Here is a 26569-nt window from a genome sequence, read left to right as displayed (position 1 = left end):
ATTTGGAGGAATATTTGACTATATTTATTCCAACTTTGTCTTGATTTTTTTTTTCTGTGATTATTACAGATTTTATATTTTATTTTATGTATATTTAATCAATTTTTTTTATTTAGGTCTTTTTTTAGATTCATTCAAGAGTTATGTTTTTTTAATTTCTTAATTTTTTTTTTAGCAATTTAGTGAATTTTCCATCCATTCATCTATGTTGTCTTATTGTTTGGCTGGAATTTAATATTATTCAGTATTTTAAGTTATCTCTTTATTTTAGTATAATTATTAATATTTGTGTTTTTATTTAGTGTCTCAGTTGTATTTTATTATTGATTTTATTTCGTGCGTTTATCGATATGAAGTAACAAAACGGCTATAGTTGGGGACAACTTGAAAAATAATTTCATAATTAACTAGTTTATACATTATTTTAAAATTGTTATTATTTGAAATATTTATTTCTTTACTCTGTATATAATAAAGTAGTAATAAATGATAATACAAATCCTGTAGTTTGAAATAATATTTGTAATCAAAACCGTTGCTTGTTTACTTTGTCTTTAAATGTAGTAAAAAAAAAATACAGTTGTAGTAAAATAATATTCCTAATAAAATGTAATGTTTGTTACACAAATGTAAATTTTACGGAGGGTGTGAGTGCATGTGTGTGTGTGCACCGGAACAGGTGCAAGCGTCCACTCTGTGTCAAATCTGGAAATCCCGAGCTGTCACGGCAGGAATGTGATCATTCTTTTTATTGCTTTCTGCTGCACTCAAACAAGCTTATGGCTATTACGCATGTGCGTGTGTGTGTGTGTGTGTGTGCGTGTGCCTGCATGTGTGTGTGTGTATACATGTAAGCATGTGTATGAAGGATATAAAAAAAAAAAACTGTAAAAAAGGGAGAATGACCAAATAGTGAGTGGTGTGTTGTCGCCAAACTATAATAATCCCTGCAACAAATTGTCTCCACGAAGATAATTCAAATGGACTTTTGCTTTGCCCTGATTAGAATCAAAATTTCATTTTTTTTCCACAAGTGTACATGAAGGAATAATAAAATATAAATAAAATAATTTGTTAACCAGGCAGCTGGAAAGCATTGGCTTCACATTTCTGAGGACCCGGGTTCAATCTCGGCCCTCCCTGTGCGGAGTTTGCGTGTTCTCCCCAATTCGGTTTCCTCTCACATCCCAAAAACATGCAACATGGACACTCTAAATTGCCCCGAGGTGTGATTGTGAGTGCGGCTGTTTGTCTCGATAATCCCTGCGATTGGCTGTCAACGGGCAGGAGGCGGGGTACAGCCTGAACTGGTGATGAGATAGGCTCCAGCACTCCCCGCAACCCTTTTGAGGATAAGCGGCTAAGAACATGGATGGATGGATCTGTTAAATATGTATTTACATATGTTGATTTTTTTTTTTTGTTTTGTTTAATGTAATCGATGAAGATATGATTTCTGATTGATGACGATTTTGATTGATTAATGACGATTTTATTTGTTTTTTATACTTTATTTTTCATTTTTTAATTGTAAATTTTATTTTGTGTTTTTGTATTTTTAATTTTTATCTGTGTAATTATTTTTATTATTATCATTATTTTTTTAATAATGCTGTCTCTCCTGCAGGGCGACCACATGGACCGGGAGGCGATGAAGTGCCAGGTGCTGACCGTGTCCAACCGCAGCTGCGAGAGCCTCACGCTGGTGGGCAACACGCTGGAGTGCACCGTCCCCAACGAGCTGCAGGCGGCCACCGCCAAGGGGCTGCAGGTGGAGGTGGGCAAACAACCACGTTTGATTTCCAACAGTCTCACAGATTCTCCGATTGTAGCGGAACGACTCCACACACTAAATATGTAAAAGTTAGGGCTGCACAATATATTGTTTGACCAACGTCACCACAATATACGTACATGTGTGCAAAAGTCCAATCGCAGGGTCCTGTTGGTGTATTAATATGCAGTCAATCAACTGTAATATTATTTAATAACCAGCAGAGAGACCTGGTTGAAATCCTAAGACTCGCATGGTAAACTATAAAGTATTAAAAAAAAAAAAACACACACACGGAGAAGCCCTCGTGTTATAGAGTTGTTTTTCTGTATGACATCTCTGAATGAGGACGCTGAATATGTGTGTGTGTGTGTGTGGGGGGGGGGGGACGGCATTATTGAAGTGCCAAACTTCAGGTAACAACGATGCGTTTTGTGTCAATGAATGCAATCTATCCATGACTCCAATCAAAAATGGAAATATTAATGCATATGTTAAAAGATAGATGTTAATTAGGAATGTGATAATGACCCTAGAGCACAGGTGTCAAACGCAAGGCCCGGGGGCCAGATCTGTCCCGCCGCATGATTTTATGTAGCCCGCTACGCCAAATCTAGAGTGTCAATTTCCGATGATTCTTGTAAAAATCTGTGCCAAAATTTCAAATTTTCATATCGCATAAATAATAAAGGTGAGATATCACAACAGTTTTTGTGTCACCAAAAGTAAATAATTGAAAAACACGTTACCCTTGATTTCTGATTCCAAAACTAGTTCATAAATTGATGGTGTAAATATGTTGAGATGATGAAATATTTTTGTTCCACAGTCGTAATGGCCCTCTGAGGGAAACCGGAACAACAACAACGTGGCCCGCGAGAAAAATGAGTTTGACACCCCTGCTATAGAGTATAAGTCGCGATAAAAATAAAAAATAGGATTTTGACTTCATTTCTGTCACGTTATGTCATGTCCTCTTAACTTTTCAAATGCAGCAATATTGGTATCAGTGATACCGGCCTTGTACTTTGTACTCGGATCAATAACAAGTTGGTATTGCACACCACTACCCTACTCGTTGTGAAAAATTCCATTTTCACAATTATGTGGTACCACGATGCCAAATTGTACCTTTCGGGACGTACGCAGACTCAGTTCTGCCTTCCCTCTAGAGAGGAGAGCCGAATGTTTTCCCGAATGTCGCGAGTTTCCACGGCAGTGCATGCCAGCCTCGGTCGATGCTGGATTTTTATTGTGCGAGCACAGACGCTGGATGCTGAAGCCTTTCACTCGTCACGTCCCCCGCTGAGGCTTTTACCGCCGTCAACTTATCTGTAAAAAGCGAGCGGAACGCGAAAGGAATGCCGGAGAAGAAGTCAATAAAGACAATGAAATGTGTAAATCCCTTCTTGCGTTCCGTATCGTTAAAGCGGGCCGGACGATGTAAGAAATGTATCAAAAATGCAGCAGGAAATTAACGTAGGAGTGTCAAAGGAAACACTTTGTAAGAGGAAGGATCATAGATAGCGATACTGATACTTTTTAACAATGAAGAAGGTATTGCTGTATGATACTGCAAAATGTCTTATTGATCCAAGGAAATATTGGTATTATCAGTACAAATTCTGGTCTTTTTAATTAAGAAGGCATTTGTGTGTGATACGACAAGATATGGTATCGATCCAAGTAAGTACAGTACAGGACCAGTCTCACCGTTTCCAAATCTGATTATTTTTTTCCAATATTAATATTTTTTTTAATTCATGTTTGTAGTGTGCAATACTGTAGTATTTGATGCGGGTATTATACCAAGTAAATACAGGCACTGATCCAACCACTGCAGCTATTTTCTGGTAATTAAAAGTGAGAGGGTCGCTGATGGTGTAGCGGTACACACGCCTGACTCTGGTGCAGGCATCGTTGGGTCGACTCCCGCTCAGTGATGGTGTCTATCTGCCCTCCGACTGACTGGGGGCCAGTTCAGGGTGCAGTTGGCCTTTCGCCCGAAGCTAGCTGGGATAGGATCTGGTTCTCCCGTGACCCTTGTGAGGATAAGTGGCTTAGATAATGGATTAATGGATGGAAAAACGAGAGGTTTTTGGTACTGGAAGATTTACAATATCCATCCATCCATCCATTTTCTACCGCTTCTCTGGGTCAGGTTGCAGGGGAAGTAGCTTCAGCAGGGGTACCCCGACTTCCCTTTCCCCAGCCACTTCTTCCAGCTCTTCCGGAGGGATCCCGAGGCCTTCCCAGGCCAAGCAAAAGACATAGTCTCTCCAGTGTATCCTGGGTCGTCCCCGGGGTCTCTTTCCAGTGGGACATGCTTGGAACACCACACTAGGGAGGCGTCCGGGAGGCATCCGGATCAGATACTGTACCTCAGCCACCTCATATGGCTCCTCTGCGGAGGATCAGCAGCTCGACACTGAGCCCCTCCCTGATGACCGAGCTTCTCACCCTATCTCTAAGTGAGAGGCCTGGACACCTCGCGGAGGAAACTCATTTCGGCCGCTTGTATCCGGGATCTTGTTCTTTCAGTCATAGCTCGTCCCCATAGGTGAGGGTAGGAACGTAGATCGACTGGTAAATTGGGAGCCCAGTAGAAAATAGATCGATGGATGGATAGATGGATGAAACTGTTACTGTTTGATATTTATGAAGGTAGGGGTGTGCCCTGTGTGCAAGATTTGCAGCCTAATCTAATGATACCAACTAAGTAGAGTCAGTCAGTATTGTCGATGAGATCCAGATATTTTCTGATAATTAAGAAAGTAGTGTGGTGTGTGCTACTGCAAGATTTGCTCCCAATTCAATCCCATGTAAACACAGGCCAAGGATCACCCACCAAAACTTTTGAAGATGGAAGAAAGTAGTGTTGTGCGATACTGTGCATTTTGCTATCAATACCCACTAAATACTGGGCCAGTGAAAGGAGTGGTGAGTGTGTTGACCAGCTTCAATGCTCACTCTGCCAGGAAGAAGCCATTACTTCCAAAAAAACAAAACAAAAAAAAAATTACGGTTTGCAAATGCCCACTCGGACAATGACCTTAATTTTGAGACATGTCTTGTGGTCTGACAAAACTAAAATGGAACTTTTTGGCCATAATGAGCATCATTATGTTCAGAAGAAAAAGGGGGAAGCTTGCAATCTTGAGAACACCATCCCAACAGTGAAATATCTGTGTGGCAGCATCATGTCACTGGGTTGTTTTGCTAGAGGAGGGACTGGCGCACTTTACAAAGTCGATGGCGTCGTGAGGAAATAATATGATCTGGACATACTTAAGTAACATCTCAAGATGTCAGCCAGAAAGTTAAAACTTGGGTGCAAATGGGTCTTCCAGCGCCCGTGTACCGGTTCTTTTGAAAATGTATGTATTTCTGTCAGGAATGGGCCAAAATGACTACCAACTATTGTGAGAAGTTTGTACAAGGATATGCAAAACTTTTGACCAAGGTCATGCAGTTTATAGGCAATGATACAATTTCATCATGAGAGGTATGTAAGCTTCTAACTTTTGAAAAAGAGCAATATTGCCCAACATTTTTTGTGTATTTTTTGGTGTCTATGGTTTATGTAAACATTTGGTTTCAGCAGCAGATGCATGTAGTGACGTGCGCCGTTCAGAGATCTTTCGTGAGATTAGAGTTCCTCACAACAGATGTAGACACATGTATTTCTCTGGTACATAATACACACCTTACGTGTACGTTCTTGCCTTTTACATCAAAGACGTTGAAGTTGTACTGAAGTAGTTCCATCGTGAAAACCATACTTTTGACTTGACAGATCCCATGATTGCATCTTGTTCGCTCATTTTTGGCACATTAAGTTTCATAACAACAGCACCCACCTTGTTAATATGACTGATTGTCTCAGCATAAAATCATACTCTACTTAAAGACAAATGTAAATATTCCAAATAATAGCTATTAGATATGACTGTTTAATAACATGCCATGTTTCACTAACAGTAACGGTGTTGTAATGTTTGGAATACTAATTCATCAGATAGCAATATTGGCATCAGTAAAATTCAACTTAAAGTATAGTGTAGCATATTACTCTCCAGTCCTGTAGGTGGCGGTGATGTGTATTGTGAAATGGTGCGCAACCGCCATGTTGATGAAAACATAACTAACCTTTCCGACCTGTCAATCACTCGTACAATAATAGCCAATCAGATAGCCGCACTGTCTTAACCCCCGCCTTGAGACGCCCCTGCCGCCATGTTGTCCCACAAGCAATGGTGGTTGTCATTAGCGTGCGCTTGGAAAAGTTAATGTTACAAAGAAAATGGTTCTCAGAGGCACTGGATTCGATTACGAGCCAAGTCAAATGAATACACCCACTCGATATTACTCGTGATCTTTCCAAGTAAAAACTACTCACCCTGCTTTACATGCGCAGTACAATTCCACTATTTTATCCTGTTGGATTGCAATATGAAATTTGTGAGGCATCAAACTTCTTTGCATCGATCGCCAACATTTCCCCATAACTCTGACATAGGTCCTGCTCCGTCCAAAATATTAATACTGTGTACATATCCTTGCGTGAAATAGTTGAGATCTCTCTGTAGAACTCTTTTGGACAAGTCTGGCGCATTTGGCAAAAAACATACCCCAATATTATCTGAAATACGCGATAGAGAATCGACTTCAAACATGTTCTGTTCAATCGCCATTTTGGAAGCTTGTGGGACATGGCTAAGGGGGCGGAGCTTACGATCCCCATCGGAAAGGTCCGTTGAAAAGAGTTCCAGGCAGGGATTAGCAACATTCAGAGATAGATTTGCCCCTTTTGATTTAACAAAATACATTGTCAAGAAAAAAAGTGTTTAAAAAAATGTGTTACATTTTAAATAGGTTTTTAAAAAAAATTATTAAATTGGGTGGTGAATAATTATAATAATAAAATCTTCAGAACTCCTGCTTCCATTCCCCATGTCGCTATTGAGCGTGATGCTATGACCTTACGTAGCGTGTACAGTTAGCACAAAACTAACAAAACCAGGCTTCAAACAGGAAGTGCGACCAGCCGATGCTATCGCAGGACCTTTATTTTTCTCCAGGCTAATATCCTTTAGCTATGTCCGCACACATGCGCGCGCACATATCTGAAGTCAAAGTGGTAACCTCATAGCCACGAAACTTAATAAAAGCAGAGGCAATATCACTGATGTAATCTGACCTCAGATAACTGTGTGTTTGTGTGTGCGTGCGTATGTGTGCAAAAATAATCTGTATATATGGCTAAAAGGCTCAAGGGGATCAAAGCTTAGCGGCCCACGAATAAAAATGGTCCGTATGAAGGATGACTGTATGTTGTTTGCATTTTTAAAATGTATTATTTGTATTTTTTTTAAAAAAAACATTGCTGTATGTGTCACTTTTACTCATGATGAACCTCAAATTTATTAATTATTTTTAATACAATTCTTAATCCATTAAAAAGTATATACACTATATATGACTCATTCAATTACACTGCAGTGGAGTTTATTATTCATGTTTATTTTTAGTAACTGAAAATATATATATCAACCTCCCTTCTAAGTATTTTTTGTTTGTAAATGTAAAAAAATATATATACACATCAATTTATTAAATCACAATGAGCACTGGTTTGGTAAACCAGGGGTTGTGGGTTCGTATCCCACTGGGGCCTCCACTCCCTGAGAAGGGTTGCGTCAGGAAGGGCATCCGGCGTAAAAATTGTGCCAAACGTATAAATGCGTTCATCTGAGATGACACGCTGTGGCAACCCCGAAAGGGACAAGCCGAAAGAAACACACACACACAATGAGGTTGAATTTATTTCTGTTCATTTTGTTTTCTAAAAATGTAATTTTCATTTATTACCCATATTTTTAAAAGAAACAAAATATATAGTTTTTTTTTTTTCTGAATACAAAAATGTACATACAATTCAATCGCAACAAAAATGTAATTTATTTGTAGTATGTTTATCTTTTTTATTATTGTAGATCTTTTGTTTAGAATTTTACATCTGATATTTTGTATATAACTTTTTCCTTTACTTATGAACCATCCAGTTGCAAAAGGTATATTACATTATTTCTATACCAAGTTTTCATTTTTTTTTAAGATGACTTTTGCCCTCTTCATATTATTCGAATTAAAATCACATCACTTTTGATTTTTTTTTATCTTAAAAAATAGAAAATACACAAAGCATACAATCCCAATAAAATGGAATTTGTTGCTGTTGTATAGTTAAATATAAAAATATATATTTTTGTGCGTGCTGCACACACACTCACGCGCCGAGTTTTATAACACTCTGTTGATGTGTTCCAGTGGCGACAGGCCGATTCCATCCGCCACCTTGGCAAGGTGACGCTGGCGCAGGAACAGGACTACACGGGTCTGGTGGTGGGTTGTGTGCTGGTCAGCCTCCTCCTGCTGATGCTCGCCACGCTGCTCATGTGGCGCAGGAACAAGCACATTGACGGTAAGTCACTGGTACCTCCACGAAAGCCTCAGTGGTGGAATTCTTGCATATTTAGCCACTAATAACATGTAAAAACTTTTTTTTTTTTTTGGTTTCGAAAATTTGATTAAAAAATATTTGATAAAAATATATATTTTTAAGGGGCTTTTTGTCTGTACGTGAATTTTCATAAAGATTAAAAATACTTTTTAAAATGAATAGAACATCTTATACTTGTATATTCCATTAGTTGTTAAATCCATCCATCCATTTTCTTTGCCACTTATTCTCACAAGGGTCACGGGGAGTGCTGGAGCTTATTCTAGCTGTCAACGCGCAGGAGGCGGGGTACACCCTGAACTGGTCGCCAGCCAATCGCAGGGCACATCGAGACATACAGTCACACCCACAATCACACCTAGGGGCAATTTAGAGCGTCTAATTAATATTGAACCCGGGTCCTCAGAACTGTGAGGCCAACACTTTACCATCTGATCCACTGTGCCACCAGTTGTTCAATCAAATGGGCAAATCTATCTCGATATGTTCTTAACTCCTGCTTTTATGCTGATGTCATGTGGAGCGGAATAATTAGGCTTTTTTTTAAGTAAAAGACTGTAGTACTATTCAATTAATTTAGTTTCTTTAAATATATATATTTTAATGAAATTAGTCAATTTGTCTGTTGATGTTCAGAACTCCTTTTTCGTCAGTGAAGTTGTTGTTGGCAGAATAATAATGTCAAAAAAAAGTGAAAATGAAAATCTATGCAGTTCTCATTATATTGCCATTGGAATTTATGATTTTAGGATAATTTACAGATTGCTCCCTGCTAGCTAAGATTTTAATGTACCAGAAAAAGGCTTTTTTTTTTGTGTAGGTGGTGTGTGTCGTGGGTTTTATAATCCCTGCTCTGTCTCCATCTTTCCTGGCCGTCTGGCCGCTTTTCCTCCCGTCTTGATGCCCCTCTCCGAACCTGTAGATCTGTCTGAGGTGTGGTACGACGGCCGCGGTGACATTCAGCATCTGGACAGGCTTGCTAGCGCCAGGGGTGTCAGCCCCACGAACGAAATGGTGTCTCACGAGTCTGTGGACTACAGAAGTACGCTGCTGGAGGGTACGTGGACGCTTCCCCGCGAACAGCTGCTGCGCTGCTCGGGCGCGTTTCCTATTGCGCTTCTGGATGTGTCAGTCACGTACACAATCAGCAAACTAAAAACATTTGCTTTCGACACAATGGGTGAAAGCTACTTGGGGTTAAACCAAGTCCATCTTACTGCACCACATCAACGTTTTATCCTTGCTGTCGACTAATCCCCAGTCACCAGAGGAGGGTAGATTTGCCAAAAATTGTCTTCAAGCAAAAGAGCTGTTACTTTAGATTATATTGAGTCAATAAAAGTGAAAAGTAGTCCTTCAAATATAAAAAAAAAAAAGTCCACTTGACAGAAGAGATTCAAGTCACCCTTCTGCTGCCATTGGCGGATTATAACGCTCCCTGAAGCAAAGCAAAGCAAATTTATTTGTATAGCGCATTTTCATACACGAGGTAACTCAATGTGCTTTTCATGATTAAAGGCATTTGAAAACAAAGAGATAAAACATTTAAAATGGGATGAAAACAATAAAAATGACAAACAAAATATAAAAAAAAAAAGAGAATTAAAACCGCATGCAGTTCAAGTAATGTGATCAAAAAGTGGATATATTCTAAAAAGCATGAGAAAAAAAGTTTTCAACTTGGATTTAAAAACATTCACACTTGGGGCCTCTGTTGGCAACTTTTTCCATTTTTTGCAGCATAATAGCTAAATGCTGCTTCACCATGTTTGCTTTGGACTCTGCGCTCCACTATTTGACCTGAGTCAGTCCATCTCAGAGCTCTACTGGGTTTGCATTTCTTTCACATTTTCAGGACCTAAATCATTTAGTCATTTATATACCAGTAGCAGAACTTTCAAATCTATTCTAAAGCCGGCTGGAAGCCAGTGCAAGGACTTTAGTATTGGAGTTACATGCTCTAACCGCTTTGTTTTGGTCAGAATGCGAGCTGCATTTAATACTTTTGGGAGTCCAGTGAGAAGACCGTTACAGTAGTCAAGTGTACTTGAGATAAAAGCATGGATGAGCTTTTCCTGGTCTGCTTCACACAAACAAGACTTCACTCTAGAGATCTCTCTCTCTCTCTCTCTCTCTATATATATATATATATATATATATATATATATATATATACATATACCCTTTACCAGAAAAAAAAACCACATTGTAATATTGAAAAATGATCCAAAATGGACTCCAGTTGGCACGTCATCTTCTTTCCTGCGATCTCAACAATCTAGCACCAACTTGCCCCTGGCCCCGAAGACTCCAATGATCTCATCAGTCTACCTGGTGTTCAGGAATATGACTTTGGCTTATTAGCTAATAGCACAACCGCGCGCATTCCCTCAGGGCCGACGAACAGAATGGAGACCCCCCCCCCACCCCCCACATAAATATGACATCATCGAGACCTGCTTCAACACGTCTCAAATATCTCTCGTGTAGCTAAATGGAGGGTTGTCACTTTAGAATTTTCATTTCATGGATTATATCTCGTCCTGCTTATTGTGCAAAGTCACATTTATCATAAATCTCTAAGACAATTGCAGTGACTCATTTCTGCATATTTTTATGTTTGTTGCACCCACTTAGACCAGAACACAGAGCGACCCGAGACCTGCCGGGCGGTTCCCATCCTGTACGGGTCCGGCCGGGAGCTGCTATCTCCCCGTATGGGGGCCCTGACCCGCGGATTTGGGATAGAAAGCGAACTGGTGTCGCCGCTGCTGATGGCGCCGGTCCACATCGACCTGAACTGTCTCCATCCGGACCTCCTGAGCGAGGTCCAGCACGTGGTGATCGCCCGGGACAGACTCCTGCTGCACCTCAACCAAGTCATCGGGAGAGGTGAGTAGTAGTAATTTGTTAGCAGTAACAGAACCACGGCAGTCTGACAGAACAAAGATGGCTGTCTATGGCTCGAATTCATACGCGACACAACAACCCTGCGGGATGCCCGAGCCTTTTTCCGCCCCGCCCCCCTTTTAGCTTTAAGATTACCCCGTGAAGGAAAAGGAGCCTGCAGTATTCGCCGCGGCTTCAGCGCGACTAATTCCTGCGGCGCTCGCAACCCGACACCCTCGGCCATCTGCGACGGTGTGATAGGGGAACGTCGCGCTCATTTCATTCCCACCGCCGCCCCCCTGAGAACTCCCATGCTTGCAAACTTCAGCTATAATTCATTGAGGAGGGTGTTAATGAATAAAGCCTGGTGTTGGGTTACACTTGCGCAGTCGCAATTAAGTCCATTCCGTGTTCAGAGGTGTGTATACATGAACTACAATAAAAAATTATGCTACAATAGAATTCTGGATACATTCAATTTTAATGTAAGGATGGTTTCCTAAATGTATGAAAAATTATGTGTTCTGGCAGGTCACTTTGGATGCGTCTTCCACGGAACTTTGCTGGAGCCAAACGGTCAGAACCAACACTGCGCCATCAAGTCTCTCAACCGTAAGTTTTTTCTTCACCTTTATTATTATTTATTATCATTTTTTTATTCAATTTTTTGGAGTGTTTTCTCAGATTTTCAAATATTTTTAAACTTAATGTAGATTTTTTTTACATTATTTACAAATTTTTCCAGCTCCCCAATTATTAATTTTTTTTACTTAAAAATATATACATTTAAGATTTTTTGGTTTTTTTTTTAAACTGGTTTAAAATCTAAATTAATTATAATTCATTTTTATTTCTTTCATTTTTATTAAATTTTTTTTAGAAATTTGTAATTTTCTGCCTCCAGATATGAGGTAGAAAATTCCATATATTGTTTTGTTTTTAAACTATATTAAATGAATGAATTCTCATTTATTTATTTGCTTTGTCAAACATTTAATATCCATCCATCCATTTTCTGAACCGGTTATCCCATCAAGTCTCTCTTTTTCTTCACGTTTATACGCTGTAGATTATCATTTTTTTTCAAATTGCATTTTTTTCAAATGTTTTCTCAAATTTTCAAAACTTTTTAAATTTCATGTAGATTTTAGATTTGTATTTTTCATTATTACATTTTATTTTCTAGCTCCCCAATTATTATATTTTTTCACTTAAAAAATATATATAAGAATTTTGGGGGGGTTGTTTCTTTTTAAACTGGTTTAAAATTCCAATTAATTTTTTATTTCTTTCATTTTTACTTAATTTTTGTTGTTATAAATTTGTAATTTCCTGCCTCCACTTATGATGGAGGTAGAAAATTCCATATATTGCTTTGTTTTTAAACTATTTTAAATGAATGAACTCTCATTTATTTATTTGCTTTGTCAAAAATTTGATATCAATGCATCCATTTTCTTCACCGCTTATCCTCACGAGGTTCGCGAGAGTGCTGGAGCCAATCCCAGCTGTCAACGGGCAGGAGGCGGGGTACACCCCAAACTGGTTCCCAGCCAATCCCAGGGCACATGGAGAATATCAACAGTCGCACTCACAATCACACCTAGGGGCAATTTAGAGTGTCCAATTAATGTTGCATGTTTTTTGGGATGTGGAGAAAACTGGAGTGCCCGGAGAAAACCCACGCAGGCACGGGGAGAACATGCAAAGTCCATACAGGTGGAGTTGGGATTTGAACCCCCGGTCCTCAGAACTGTGAGGCCAACACTCTAACCAGTTGCTCCACTGTTAACATTTCCAATCGACTAAAGTATGACATCACAATCACGTTACCGGCGCATGACTGTATTTTTTTGTTTTTTTTTTCATGGAGGGGATTCAAAAGTGATGAATTAGTGTGGCCTGGTGAGGATTTTAATCGAGTAAAGATGAGAGCGAGGGCACGAGATGGGATGAGGTCTCATCCCCTGGGACCTCGTCCCTTTGTGGCCTTTTGTTCCACGTGGAGGCTTCTTCCTGTCGCTATGACGACCAGCGAAAGGGCACAAGGGACCTCAGGTCCGGCAATTTAATTCCGATGTCAGAAATCGGTTTGACTTGGAAAACGTACTGCGGGTCGCAGACTGATTTTGACGTCATGTCAGGTTATGTGGAAGCGTAAGAAAGATGCTACATGAAGTGTCGCGTCCTTTTTTTTTCCAGGATACAGAAGTGGCATTTAAAAGGTGAAATTAAAGTAGGCCATTGTTCCAGCACATTTAGCCAACTAACATTTGGCCATGGCGGCACGGTGGGGCAGCTGGGAAAAGCGTTTGCCTCACAGTTCTGAGGTCCCGGGTTCAATCCCAGACCTGCCTGTGTGGAGTTCGCGTGGTCTCCCCGTGCCTGCGTGGGTTTTCTCCGGGCACTCCAGTTTTCCTCCCACATCCCAAAAAACATGCAACATTAATTGGACGCTCTAAATTGCCCCTAGGTGTGGTTGTGAGTGCGATTGGTGGTTTGTCTCGATGAGCCCTGCGATTGGCTGGCGACCAGCTCGGGGTGTGCCCCGCCTCCTGCCCGTTGACAGCTGGGATAGGCTCCGGCACTCCCCGCGACCCTTGTGAGGATAAGCGGCGAAGAAAATGGATGGACATTCAACCATTTTTACCGACACAATCAGAGAATGGAAAATGTTGATGTCATTTGTGGCCACGACATGTGAGGATAAATTTGGAGTCTGATTGGTTAAAGAAACTGTCCCATTGTTAATATGCCTAAATACTTCGGCCATCTTGTTTTGATTGTAAGGGCAGGTCAGATTAGCTTGACATGGCAACGCATAAAGCCTGAAACCTTCTTCTTCTTCTTCTTTTCCTTTCGGCTTTTCCCATTAGGGGTCGCCACAGCGTGTCATTTTAGATCACAGGTGTCAAACTCAAGGCCCGGGGGGCCAGATCCTTCCCGCCACATGATTTCACGTGGCCCGCGAAGGCAAATCATGTATGTCAACTTACGTCATTTAAATGATGACGTGGAGGTATAAGTGGTTTTTATGTTACCAAACATCAACATAGTTGAAAAACCCATTACCCTTGATTTCTGATTTCAAAAGTAATTCATAAATTTCACATGTCAATATGATGAGGCGATAAAGATTTTTTATGGTTTCTGGTGGGAAAAGCCAGAACTACAACATGGTCCGCGACAAAAATGAGTTTGACACCCCTGTCTTAGATGAACGCATATTTGTTTGGCACAGTTTATACGCCGGACGCCCTTCTTGACACAACCTCCTCTGCATTTAGCCGGGGAGAGAAGCTTATAGAACCTGACTGGACAAAACAGAACTAACAACCACGTACACATACTGGGAACAGCACAGCAAACAAAATGAAGGGAAGAGACTTTTAGGACGAAATGAATATAATTTTATGGGAAAAATATTAGAATTTGAGTTGTAAATGTATCACAGCAAAAAAATGGAAATTTGGAATCAGGGTGGGGGAGGGTGTCACATCCTGGGTCATTATTGACGTATTTGGACTGACCAGAGCCGCCCTTTAACGTAACTTTTTTTTCAACACCAAACCCCCCCATCACCCCACCCAAGGCATCACGGACTTGGAGGAGGTGACCCAGTTCCTGAAGGAGGGCATCATCATGAAGGATTTCAGCCACGCCAACGTGCTGTCGCTGCTGGGCATCTGCCTGCCGCCTGAGGGATCGCCGCTGATGGTTCTGCCCTACATGAAGCACGGAGACCTGCGCAACTTCATCCGCGACGAGGGACACGTAAGAAACGACTGCGGAGTTCTTCCGGCTTCAAATTGGGGCATTCGGCCATTTGCCCCCACCCTACGGCTGGCGCAGAATTTACATGTTCTTCAGATCGAGTCGTGATTCTGTTTGTTGCAGGATTTAGGTGAAAATCAGACAATAGAACATATAAAAAGATGTTTAAAAAAAAAAAAATCATTCCCCCTCCCACAAACTTTAATCAACACATTTAAACCTTTTAAAACAGCATTTTTAAACACATCAGTGTATTTCAACGCAACAAAAATAATGTTTAACAGATAATCGAGCAACTGCGGTAGTTAAACTGCGATATCAGGCGGGAATACTGTAATACAGACGTGCCTTGAGATATAACATTATTCAATTCGTTCCAGAAAACGGTTCGAGAAGTGATTTGTTCAAAAACCGAATCGATGTTTCCCATTACAATGATTGGAAAAATAAATAATCCGTTCCTAGCCTTAAAAAAAAATTGGGCTTTTTAAAGCATTTTTTAAGCTTTTCCTGATAATAAACTGTACAGTAGAAATCTATGTATAATTTAAATAGTTTATATAATAAAATAATTTAAGAAATTTATTTTTTGATTAAAATGTATGCTTTATTAGTAGAGTACAGTAGGCTGGGAGTGCATTGCCGTATCTGTATCTTTGAAAATGAATAGATGGATGCCTTCAACCTGGAGTATTAACAGCTGAAAAGCCTAAGAATACTGAATAGTTTATTACATTATTATAGTATTATTATTACATATTATACATTATATTCTTTTATTATTTGTTTCTTATTTGTCCATGATTATTTTATAAGAGTACTTTTTAAGAATATCACCATACTGCTCTTTGTTGTCACTGATTGGTCCGTCGTTGTCTGGCAGAACCCGACGGTGAAGGACTTGATGGGTTTCGGGCTGCAGGTGGCCCGAGGGATGGAGTATCTGGCCAGCAAGAAATTTGTTCACAGGGACCTGGCGGCCCGGAACTGCATGTGAGTCCACAACATCCAGAAAAGCGTTTATTTTGCCATTTTTATATTTTTTGAAATGAATGAATTAATACTAAAGTAGACTTTTTTTTTTTTTTTGCATTTTAATTCAACAATTTTACAGGGATGAAATAAATGAATACAACGAATGTGTAAATGCTCATTAAAAGTAAACAGTCCTAATTTTGATAACAATTATGAAATATGATTTGAAAGAGCACACTGCAAATGGCCCTCGAGGAGGAGAGCGTGGCGTTGATTATTTTTTTTTATTTTTTTGTGGCGACAGGCTGGACGAGAGCTACACGGTGAAGGTGGCCGACTTCGGGCTGGCGCGCGACGTCTACGACAAAGAGTACTACAGCGTCCACAACAAGAGCGGCGTCAAGCTGCCCGTCAAGTGGATGGCGCTGGAGAGCCTGCAAACGCACAAGTTCACTGCCAAGTCCGACGTGGTACCCAATATTTTAACCTGTCACTTGGTGAAGTTATGAGCCAGATTCAAAAAAGGAAACGTTTTCGTTTTGGGGTGGTTGAATGGGAAAAAAAAAATTTTCACTTCATTTCAAATATGAAAATCTGTTTTTAGTTTAATTGAGTTACAAGATTGGTTTTGTAACAAATTAAACTCCTAAGTGAAGGCAGCACTGTGATGGACAACGTCTGGCTTTCATGTTGACTGACACTTGTTTGCATTTCATCTTCAGTGGTCGTTTGGCGTTTTGCTCTGGGAGCTGATGACCCGCGGGGCGCCGCCCTACTCCGACGTCAATTCCTTCGACATCACCGTCTTCCTGCTGCAGGGCCGCCGCTTGCTCCAGCCCGAGTTCTGCCCCGACTCCCTGTAAGTGTCATCTCGCGTCACATTCAAATAAACCAAAAAAAAAGCAAATTTTTGTGCTTTGTTTCACCACACGAGGTGACAGCAAAGCTGAGTTATTGGTTGTGGAAAATCTAAAAAGTGTTTGGTGAAAAAGTGTGAATAATTAAAAATGTTTTAAGCATTCACAGAATTACTGTATGTAGGGATGTACCTAAAAATATATTGCAAAAGAAACCTTTAAAAAATACTGAACTTTTCTCTATCTACATACAAATTGATTTATTAAAAAAATAAATAAATACAAGATTTGTAAAAGTTCAGGGGAAAATATATTTTTTTAAATGAGTAAATAAAACATTTTTAACATTTGTTTTATGTATGGTTTTCAAAGGAAAGTAAAAAAAAGAGCATGTAAAAATTTACAGGGTTAATATATATATATATATATATATATATATATATACACATTTTTTTAATGCATATATATTTTTTTCAACCCTTCTAATTTTTACATGCTCTATTTTTTTAACTTTCCTTTGGAAACCATATATATATAACACTTTTATGTATGTTTTATTAATATATATATATATATATATATGTATAAACAACCATGAACAACTATATATATTTTTTTAAATCAACTCTTAATTTTTACATGCATATATATACAGAGAGAGAGAGAGAGAGAGAGAGAGAGAGAGAGAATATATATTTTTTTCAACCCTTTTAATTTTTACATGCTCTATTTTTTTAACTTTTCTTTGGAAACCACACATAAAACACTTTTATGAATGTTTTATTATATATATATATATATATATATTATATATATATATATTTAAGTGAAACAAATTTGCTGGTTATCATTTAATCATACAAGATATAATCACTAAGATAAATATGGATCAGGCAGCCTCTCACCAGGATCTTTAATTTGAGGTACAAGTCGATGGGGTTCATGAAAACTAAACTTTTGACCTCGCTACTAGCAAACTATCGAAATCCTCTCAAATCAAATCCAGCATGTGGTAAACATCAAGTGTTTCAGGGCTGTTTTGTGAGCGTGAGAGAAAAGAAAGCAGACGGGCGAAAACACTCGACGCGAGCTTAACGCAACGTGACAGCTGTGGGCCAAAGCCAATCTTTCTTTTTTCTTTTCTTTTCTTTTCCTTTTTTTTTTCTTCCTACGGCCTCTGCTCCTGGAAATGGAATACCAGACTTCTTTTCCTCTTTGTGTTCCCCTTATCTTGACTCGTCGCTTCGCGCCCATCGCGGCGGCATTCCAGCCGCCCTCGTCGGGGAGGCCCATCAATCAAGCAAACTGTCAAAGCCGGCAGTCGATTTTCAGCAGTGCATCAGGCCTTCCCTGTTAAAGGCGACCGTTTGCTTTGGATCTGCTCCCGTCCAAGACCAACACTTTGAGGCCAAACCTGATAGAGAGACGCGTCTTTATTTTCTTCTTTTCATCCATGTTGTTTCGCATCATTTCAATTCATCCTGATATGACCTTCCCCCCCCCCTAATTTCTCATTTCTTTGGTCTGATATTTCCAAATAATGTGAACGGACGCCGGTGGTCCAACTCTCTGTGGTGTTTTTCTTTTTTTAATTCAGACCGCAGAGCCTGGCATTCGAAAATGTGTGCGGCTATCGCGAATAGACCCACAAAAACATCTCAGGAAGCCATGGCTAAAAGTACGCAGGAAGTTTGTCATTTGTGGTTTCGAGTGCTCACTGGAGTCTCATTTTATTTCCAGGGTGCCATCCAGGAATCCGATTCTGAAAAGATTGGCGCGCACCCCAAACGTCCCAAATCTCATGTGACTGCAGCCCCGTTTCACACTGACCATCTTTTTTTCCCGCCGTCCCCCTTGCAGCTACACGGTGATGGTGGAGTGCTGGCACCCGAAGCCGGAGCGTCGCCCGTCCTTCTCCGACCTGGTGTCCAGCATCGCCGCCATCTTCTCCAGCTTCAGCGGCGAGCACTACGTCCTGCTCAACACCACCTACGTCAACATCGACAAGATGAGCCCCTACCCGTCCCTGCTCGCCACCACCGACCCGGCGTCCCCGTCCTCCTCGTCCTCGTCCTCGTCTGAAGCGTTCACCTCCACCTCCCTGACGCCCCACCCGCTCTTGTTTTGCAACCCCGAGCGGGACTGTTGCACCTAAGGATTACGAGGGAAGAACTACTGTGTGTCCCAACACTGGACAAAGGACAAGCTCTTAATGTACATAGATTGTCGACGGTCTCGAGTTACTGATTTCCTGGACGTTTTTTGGGAGGAAGTCGGGAACCTTTAAGGCGGAGCTTTGCTCGCTTCTTGTTAATGTGAATTATGATCTATAGGGAGAAAAACTTGGCAGTCCTGCGGAAAAAAAGTGAGACAAACATCACCGGTTCTTCTCACGGTGACTTTTTGGACAGTTGTGGCTTCTTCACAAGTGCAACACTTGGGGCGAGTGTCACTTAGCAACATGGAATTTGGGAATTTTTCGATCACAAGTAGACCCACAAAAAGGTTTCGAGAGGTTATGCCTGGAAATGTTACGGGTAGTCTCCCGATTTGCTTTGGTTAGACCACCTGGAGGAACCTTTAGAAAATTCTGACCCGAAAGCCAGGTTCACGCATCAAATTATGGTCGGCATATCGAATGAGTAAAAACGAAAAGACTGAAGAGGCCAGACACAGGAAGTCAGCCATTTTGTTTTAAAGCTGCCATTTGACGCTCATTTTAGCCATTTCAGAGGGTCCTAAAAAACTCCTTCTCAAGACTTTGTCTCATTGCTACTAAATTTGAAGCACACAAGACGGGTGGGCAATGCATAATTTCAAAACATTTTGATATTTCATCATAGCATCACTCATGGTGTAGTGGTACACACGCCTGCCTTTGGTGCACGAAACGTGGGATCGATTCCTGCTCAGCGATGGTGTCAATATCTGCCCTGGCGACCAGTTCAGAGTGTATTCCGCCCAAAGATAGCTGGGATAGGCTCCAGCTTTCCCGCAACCCTTGTGAGGATAAGCGGAGTCCAGGCCATACATGTCATTGGTCCTCATCAAAATTTCCATCGATCCTGCCGAGTCACACGACGCCCTCCACAATATCGCCCGTCGGCCCAAAAATGACAACTACACAAAGAATTTCCACCATAATATTAAATTGTTTAAAAAAAATGTTGTTGTTGTTGTCATCGACAGACTGAATGTTTGCCCCGAGAGGAAAAATGTCTGTATTATATTTGCGGCGGGGCGACACAATGACGACGAACTCACTGCCATGTTGTAAATAAAAACACGTCGAGTCACGTTTAGGCTGAGGCCAGCCGCTTTCGTTGTGGAAAAAAAAAAAAATGCAGACGGTTTTGTGTGTGTGAGAGAGAGAGAGAGACAAAACAAGCCTGGAGGTACATGTTCATTTTCTTGCGTGATGTTAAAAAAAAAAAAATAAATCCACACCAGTTTCCTATGTGCATGCTTTGCTCGCTCTAATTGAAGATCTTGCATGAACACACCTGTCCTCCAGGTGAACGTGCCGCACTCTTGCGTAATTACACGTGTGTGAATTATGGCTGCTGTCATTCTTTGCAACAGCTGCAGGCCTGATGGACGTAGACAACCACACACCGACAATTACACAAACTTCAAGGTGGCCTCAAATTTGTGCTCAAACAAGGGTCCTTCTCTTCCAATTGACAGATGATAACCTCTGACCCCAGATAGCCTCTCTCCGTTAATGACCCCGCAGGGACTGTCTAGACTCAAGACGGCCCCAACTACCATCGCCACACCCATCCCCCGTTTGAGCTACATGTGCCATGACAGTGACTTTGAGGGTCTTCGGCTGTTGGCTGATACATATTTTCATGTACAGTTGGAGCCTGAAGTTTCTATACGCTGTGCAAAAACGTTTCATTTTTTTTTTTGTCCTGTTTGAGGTCATTCAGGATCCCCAAAATTATTTCATTTTCTATCGTCCATTCGGAAGAACCATTTGACACCAAGTTTCAGGTTCCAGGATTTTTGGGACAAGATTATAAATTACAAAAGTTGTCAAATGACCATAAATGGAAAAAAAAGTGGTATTTCCTTGATTGCGGCCTATTAGGAGACTTTTCTCTCAATAAGGCAAAAAATTAATAGTAAGTTTAATGTAATAGCTTCATTCTCGGTGAGTGGCCTTTCAGCCCATGTCGATGCAGGCCTCGTTTCACTGTCGATAATAACACATTATTACCAGCTTCATCCAGCATCTCCACATGGTCTTTAGATTTTGTTCTGGGGATGATTCGCACATTTTGGACCAAAAGATGTTCATCGATTTTCTCTGCAAGAGTGAAATTTGGCGGCCACGTGTCCCACAAGTGGATGAAGAAAAAAATCTTGAGAAAGTACCGTAATTCCCGGCCTACAGAGCGCACCTGGATACAAGCCACACCGAGTACATTTGGAAAGGAAATACCATTTGGTACATACATACTCGGCAGCTGCGTAAAAGCCGCAAGTGCCCACATTGAAACAAGAGATATTTACAAAGAAAGACGGTACAGTTAGCGAGCACTAAATCTAGCGCTAATCCTAGCGGTACACTAGCGCAAACGCTTAGGCTATAGCTCACGCTAACAGGGCCAGTTAAAATAAAACCTATTGGTAAATATCACTGAGACGCGCCAGGAACACAGCAGCAACACACTAACACAGCGCTAACGCTGGCGCAGCGCTAACAGTGCCGGTAAAAGACACTTGCTCGGCACATGTATCCCACCAGTCTCATTCTTACCTTTTCCCCGCGAGTTCCCCCTTGTGGCCATTCGGGAAAAAAATGCACAAATTACCCGCAACATTGCATAAACCGCAGGGTTGAAAGCGTGTGAAAAAAGGCACAGTTTATAGGCCGGAAATTACGGTATTTCAGAAAAGACTTGGCAAGTCTGCTACATTTGTTTTAAGAGGACACGTTAGGCTCATTTTCAAGGATTCTTCAAAGACAAACTTGTTTACTCTGTAACAGATTTTTTTTTTTTTAATTCAGCGCCCAAAGCCACTGAGCAACATTAAATTTGGTAGGAAAGTCTATCAAGAGTGGAGAAGCATACATCTGAAGTCATATTCAAAAATATAATGTAGGAAACTTTCCATTTTGGTTTGGTTATTTTGCTTGTTTGCACACTTTGGAATATTTAGAAAAATCATTCCCCGAAGGCAATTTGACACAACACCATGAAATTTAGTAATCATGTCTGTGAGTAAACCCACAAAAAGTCTCATTAAAAAAAAAATAAAAGAAACAATAAGTCTGCCAGTTTAGTTTGAAGTAACCGTTTAAGGGTTCAGTTCCAAGGATTCCTAAGAGACGAAATTTGTAGCTCCTGGAATGTTTTGACAATTTAGCCCTCGAGCTAGTTTCACTTAGCAACATGAAGGTGGGTATGTCCATGTGTCATCAGAAGAACCAGACACACACGAAAAATATCACTGGCTGAAGAGAAGTCTGCATTTTTTTTGTTTGAAATAGCAAGAAAGATTAATGTTGGTTTCATCGGACCATGACGAGTTTTTGTAAGATTGTTATGGTCTGATCAAACCGAGGTTAAACTTTTTGGCCAAGGTTCCAAACACAGAGTTACGCAACACCATTGAGTTATACAGATCATAGGTCACATAAAAAGGTCGATACATTTTTAAATGATTTATCTTGGTCTCATTTTATACCGTAAAAACCTGGCAAGTTGAGTGAACAATTGAAGTTTATTTCCAGTCATGAGTAGATTCAGAAAAAAGTCTGCTGTTAAGCAACCATTTTAGGAGTCGGGTGTCTTTCAAAGAAAATGTTGATTGGTCTCAACTTCTGGAATTGTTTTTTTTTTTTTTTTAAATTACCTCCAAAACTGGATTAATTGTCTACTGTGCAGAACTTACCCCCGCAAAAAAAAGTCCCAAGAAGCCAGGTTCAAAAACACTCTTCCATTTTATTTTGAAGCGGCCATTTTAATCTCACTTCAGCCATTTCCAGACGGCCCTCAAAGACGACGCTTGTCCTGGAGTTTCTTTTAAAGCTCTCCGTTTTGAACATTGAACTGTGCGAGCTCCCTCCCGTTCCAAGCTGTTAGAACAGGGACCGAAGGGCGTGCGGCCCACCGGTGTGATCTCTCAGCGTAGCTACCGCAAACATCCTGTTGGACGCCGTTCAAAATCAATAGTGTTCCGCTCGGAACGGTTTACAGATGAAGTTGAGAAGATAAAGCCCTTTTTACGGAGGCTTTTAGTCACAATAAGCGATGACAACAGAGCGGTGGACGTCATCCGAGTGCTGTTGACACGGTGACACAAAGCCGTTAGCTAAACGCTAAACTCCTTCTTTACGCCGGTGTCAAATGATCCTCGGGGACACGCCCGCCACGGGAGAAGATCAACAACGGAGGTATGTGACACACTCGCCTACACGTGTTCGTGTTCGTATCTGCAAAGAAAACAACTGTGTGTGCTGATACGTAGGAAGGGAGCTCGTGTGCCAACTGGGAAATCTGTGAATCCCGCTTGGAGTTTTCGGAGTTCCAAACTGATCAAGATCACTGGAAACTGTACGGTAATCCAAACAACATGGCTGAACACTAAATGGCGGGAAAAAACGTGGCGCTTCAACCATGGTGCGTTCATGACTCCTGGAAAATCCGGGAATCCCCACTTGAAGCTCACGAGGTGCATAAAATTAAAAAAAGGTCAATTCAAATGTAAATGATGAAAAACTGCATCACGGTGGAGCACCTGGAAAGCGGTGGCCTCACAGTTCTGAGGTCCCGGGTTCGATCCCGGATCTCCGGTTTCCTCCCACATCCCCAAAAAACATGCAACATTAATTGGACACTCTAAATTGCCCCTAGGTACGATTGTGACTGCGGCTGTTTGTCGCCAAGTGTCCTGCGATTGGCTGGCGACCAGTTCAGGGTGTACCCCACCTCCTGCCCGTTGACAGCTGGGATAGGCTCCAGCACTCCCTGTGAGCCTTGTGAGGATAAGCAGCAAAGAAAATGGATGGATGGATGGATGAAGAAAACATGCCTGTCAGCATTACATGGCACAAAAACATGTTCAAATATGAATCTGATATGATACACAATGCATTATGTTCTGCTTTCCTACAAAAATAGAATATACTGTATGTACCAACCTATACAGTTAAATATGATGATACTATATGATGAAATATATCAGATATGTTTGTATAATACAATATATAGTATTATTGCAAGTGGATTATGATTCAAAGTTATATAGTACAATACGGTATGGTCCGGTCCACTATAATATCATAGAGATTACATATGATGTGGTACAATAGCGAAATTTCAGGGATTTTTAAAGAATAATTGTTGTGATATAATACTATTTAAAAAAAAAAGTTACAGCGCTGTCTCTAATTCAAAATTTAATCTGTTACAGAAGTCGTTATGTAATGTGAATTTTTCATAAGTAGAAGCGCATTTTACATGTAAATAGCCTAATCCGTTCCAAGCTACCTGACATCCCCCCCCCCCCACACACACACACACACACATCGCCAAAAATAAACAGTTTGATATGGTGTGTATCAATTTGCTCCAAGTAAGTAATTTGATGCGCTGTTCGGACACCCTTTTTTTTCCTGGCCAAAGGCTTACAATTTCCCACTTTTCATGTTCCTGGAATGCAGCAGGAGTCACCTCGGGTACCTAATAAAGTGGCTGACTAAGAGGAGCGTATCGAAATTTCTCTGAACCCAACGGAAACGCGCAGAACAAAGCACGCTTGCTGGACTTGACGAGAAGTGAGTCGCTAATAAATCAATTAGGATACAGTTTCGGACACGCGGACACTCCACGCACACGCACACTGTGTGTGTTTGTGCGTTATCGTGAGATAAAGCCACCAAAAGAATGTCAAGTAACATTCTGACCTACTGAGTCAACGTGCACCCATTCGAAGCCGTTAATGGGCTTTGGCATGAGAAAAAGGAGGGAGGCGGATGGCACCGGCTGGTAGCACACACACACACACGAGCTGACGGGCCGTGCGTGTGCGCGGAATGCTTTATTTATTTGGGCTCCAACGTTCCATCGTGGTCGCCATAAAACCTGGAATAAAGTGTTCACAAAAAAGCCAAAGAAAAAGGCAAATGGAGTGTATCGTCGTTGCACTTGTGTTTTTTTAGAGTCCTATGGAAGTGCAGGAGTGTAAGGCAGAGCCTTATCCATCCATCCATCCATTTTCTCAGCAGCTTATCCTCACAAGGGTCGCAGAGAGTGCTGGAGCCTATCCCAGCTCTCAACGGGCAGGAGGCGGGGTACACCCTGAACTGGTTGCCAGCCCATTGCAGGGCACATCGAGACAAACGGCCGCACTCACAATCACACTTAGGGGCAATTTAGAGTGTTCGGTATCGAACCCAGGTCCTCAGAACTGTCAGGCCAGCGCTTTACCAGCGTTAATACGTCGGGTATTAGGTTACCACGTTGTATTTTTTTTTTTTGCGTCGTCGTATCACTTATTGTATTGTTGTGCAATATTCTTTTTGCATTGCTTCGTATCGTCTCGCATCATATCCCATTGTATGATATCGTATCCTATAATATCATATCTTATGTTGTCATACTGTATCGCTTTTTTTAGTTTTTATAATGTAGTATTGTGGCGGCACGGTGGATCACCTGGTAAAGAGTTGACGTCACAGTTCTGAGGAACCGGGTTCGATCCCGGCCCCGCCTGTGTGGAGTGCCTGCGTGGGTTTTCTCCGGGCACTCCGGTTTCCTCCCACATCCCCAAAACATGCAAATTGGACACTCTAAATTGCCACAAGGTGTGATGGTGAGTCCGCCTGTTTGTCTCTACGTCTCCTGCGATTGGCTGGCAACCACTTCAGGGTGTACCCCGCCTCCTGCCCGTTGACTGCTGGGATAGGCTCCAGCACACCCCGTGACCCTCGTGAGGATAAGCGGCAAAGAAAATGGATGGATGGATGGATAACGTAGTATTGTGTCAGGGCTGTGGTAAATAAGATGAGAAGAAGAGTCATGTCACTTTGCTCTGCGCTTACAACCTGTTTTCACATCAAACAGCCAACCCCTCCCTTTGAAGCCAGCAACTCCCTTTGACGCTTTCATCTCTTGCCCCGCCCCTTGAAGACACACATCCCTGGTGAATGTCTCCCTCTTGTGGAGACAATCTTATTTGCGTGCGAATCATTTACGCTGGTTGTACCACCTGGAGTAACCTTTTGAAAATTCTGACCCAAAAGCCAGGTTCACAGAGCCACATCAAATTGAGGTCGGTTTTGGTTGCCCCCACCCCCACCTCGCTGTGGATTCAATTGAGCGGCTCTTCTCATGAGGTCAGTTCACATTCCTCACGCGGGCCCCATCGGATTTTCCACACCTGAATAATTCCGCCATCACTCATCCAAAAGTGTAAGAAGGACGGGGAGCCGCCAGGAATTCCACGGGAGTGCAGTCAGAGGCAGGCGGCCGATGAGAGCTCGTATCGTCTCAATAGTTCTCGTATCTTCTCATAACTTTTCGTATCTGCTCATAACCTCTCATATCTTGTCGAACGTGAGACACACAGACAGACACAGGGAAGCTGGAACTACTCTTTCTTTCTCTTGGAAGTTTATTTTACAGTTTATTTATGTTGCGTCATCAACCCCTCTACCTTAGCTTATCATCCATTTTTTTTTTTTTTTGCTTTAGTATCACGTTGTACCAAACTGTAGCTTATTATACCATACTATAGTTTATCATACAGTGAAGAAAATAA

At 41.3% G+C, this 26569-nt stretch overlaps 1 protein-coding gene across 4 annotated transcripts in view; it reads left to right on the top strand.

Moving 5' to 3' along the window:
- Positions 1 to 20359, top strand: part of met (MET proto-oncogene, receptor tyrosine kinase) — an 80341-nt gene extending 59982 nt beyond the window's left edge. For 2 of the 4 annotated variants that reach the window (XM_061822383.1, XM_061822380.1), the window contains 10 exons: positions 1628 to 1777; positions 8105 to 8258; positions 9220 to 9354; positions 10935 to 11189; positions 11718 to 11798; positions 14779 to 14960; positions 15844 to 15953; positions 16240 to 16405; positions 16658 to 16794; positions 18653 to 20358. In XM_061822383.1, the coding sequence (XP_061678367.1) occupies positions 1628 to 1777; positions 8105 to 8258; positions 9220 to 9354; positions 10935 to 11189; positions 11718 to 11798; positions 14779 to 14960; positions 15844 to 15953; positions 16240 to 16405; positions 16658 to 16794; positions 18653 to 18947 (1665 nt within the window). In that variant the 3' untranslated portion in view covers positions 18948 to 20358. Of the gene's footprint in view, positions 1 to 1627; positions 1778 to 8104; positions 8259 to 9219; positions 9355 to 10934; positions 11190 to 11717; positions 11799 to 14778; positions 14961 to 15843; positions 15954 to 16239; positions 16406 to 16657; positions 16795 to 18652 lie in introns of all 4 variants that reach the window. The other 2 variants (XM_061822381.1, XM_061822382.1) reach the window with 2 other exon arrangements.
- Positions 20360 to 26569: the final 6210 nt, after the last annotated feature.

This window comes from Syngnathoides biaculeatus, chromosome 6 (genome assembly GCF_019802595.1).
Source record: "Syngnathoides biaculeatus isolate LvHL_M chromosome 6, ASM1980259v1, whole genome shotgun sequence".
Taxonomy (NCBI): Eukaryota; Metazoa; Chordata; class Actinopteri; order Syngnathiformes; family Syngnathidae; genus Syngnathoides; species Syngnathoides biaculeatus.
Note: the sequence above shows the minus strand (reverse complement) of the source record. Positions and strands in the feature narration are given on the sequence as shown.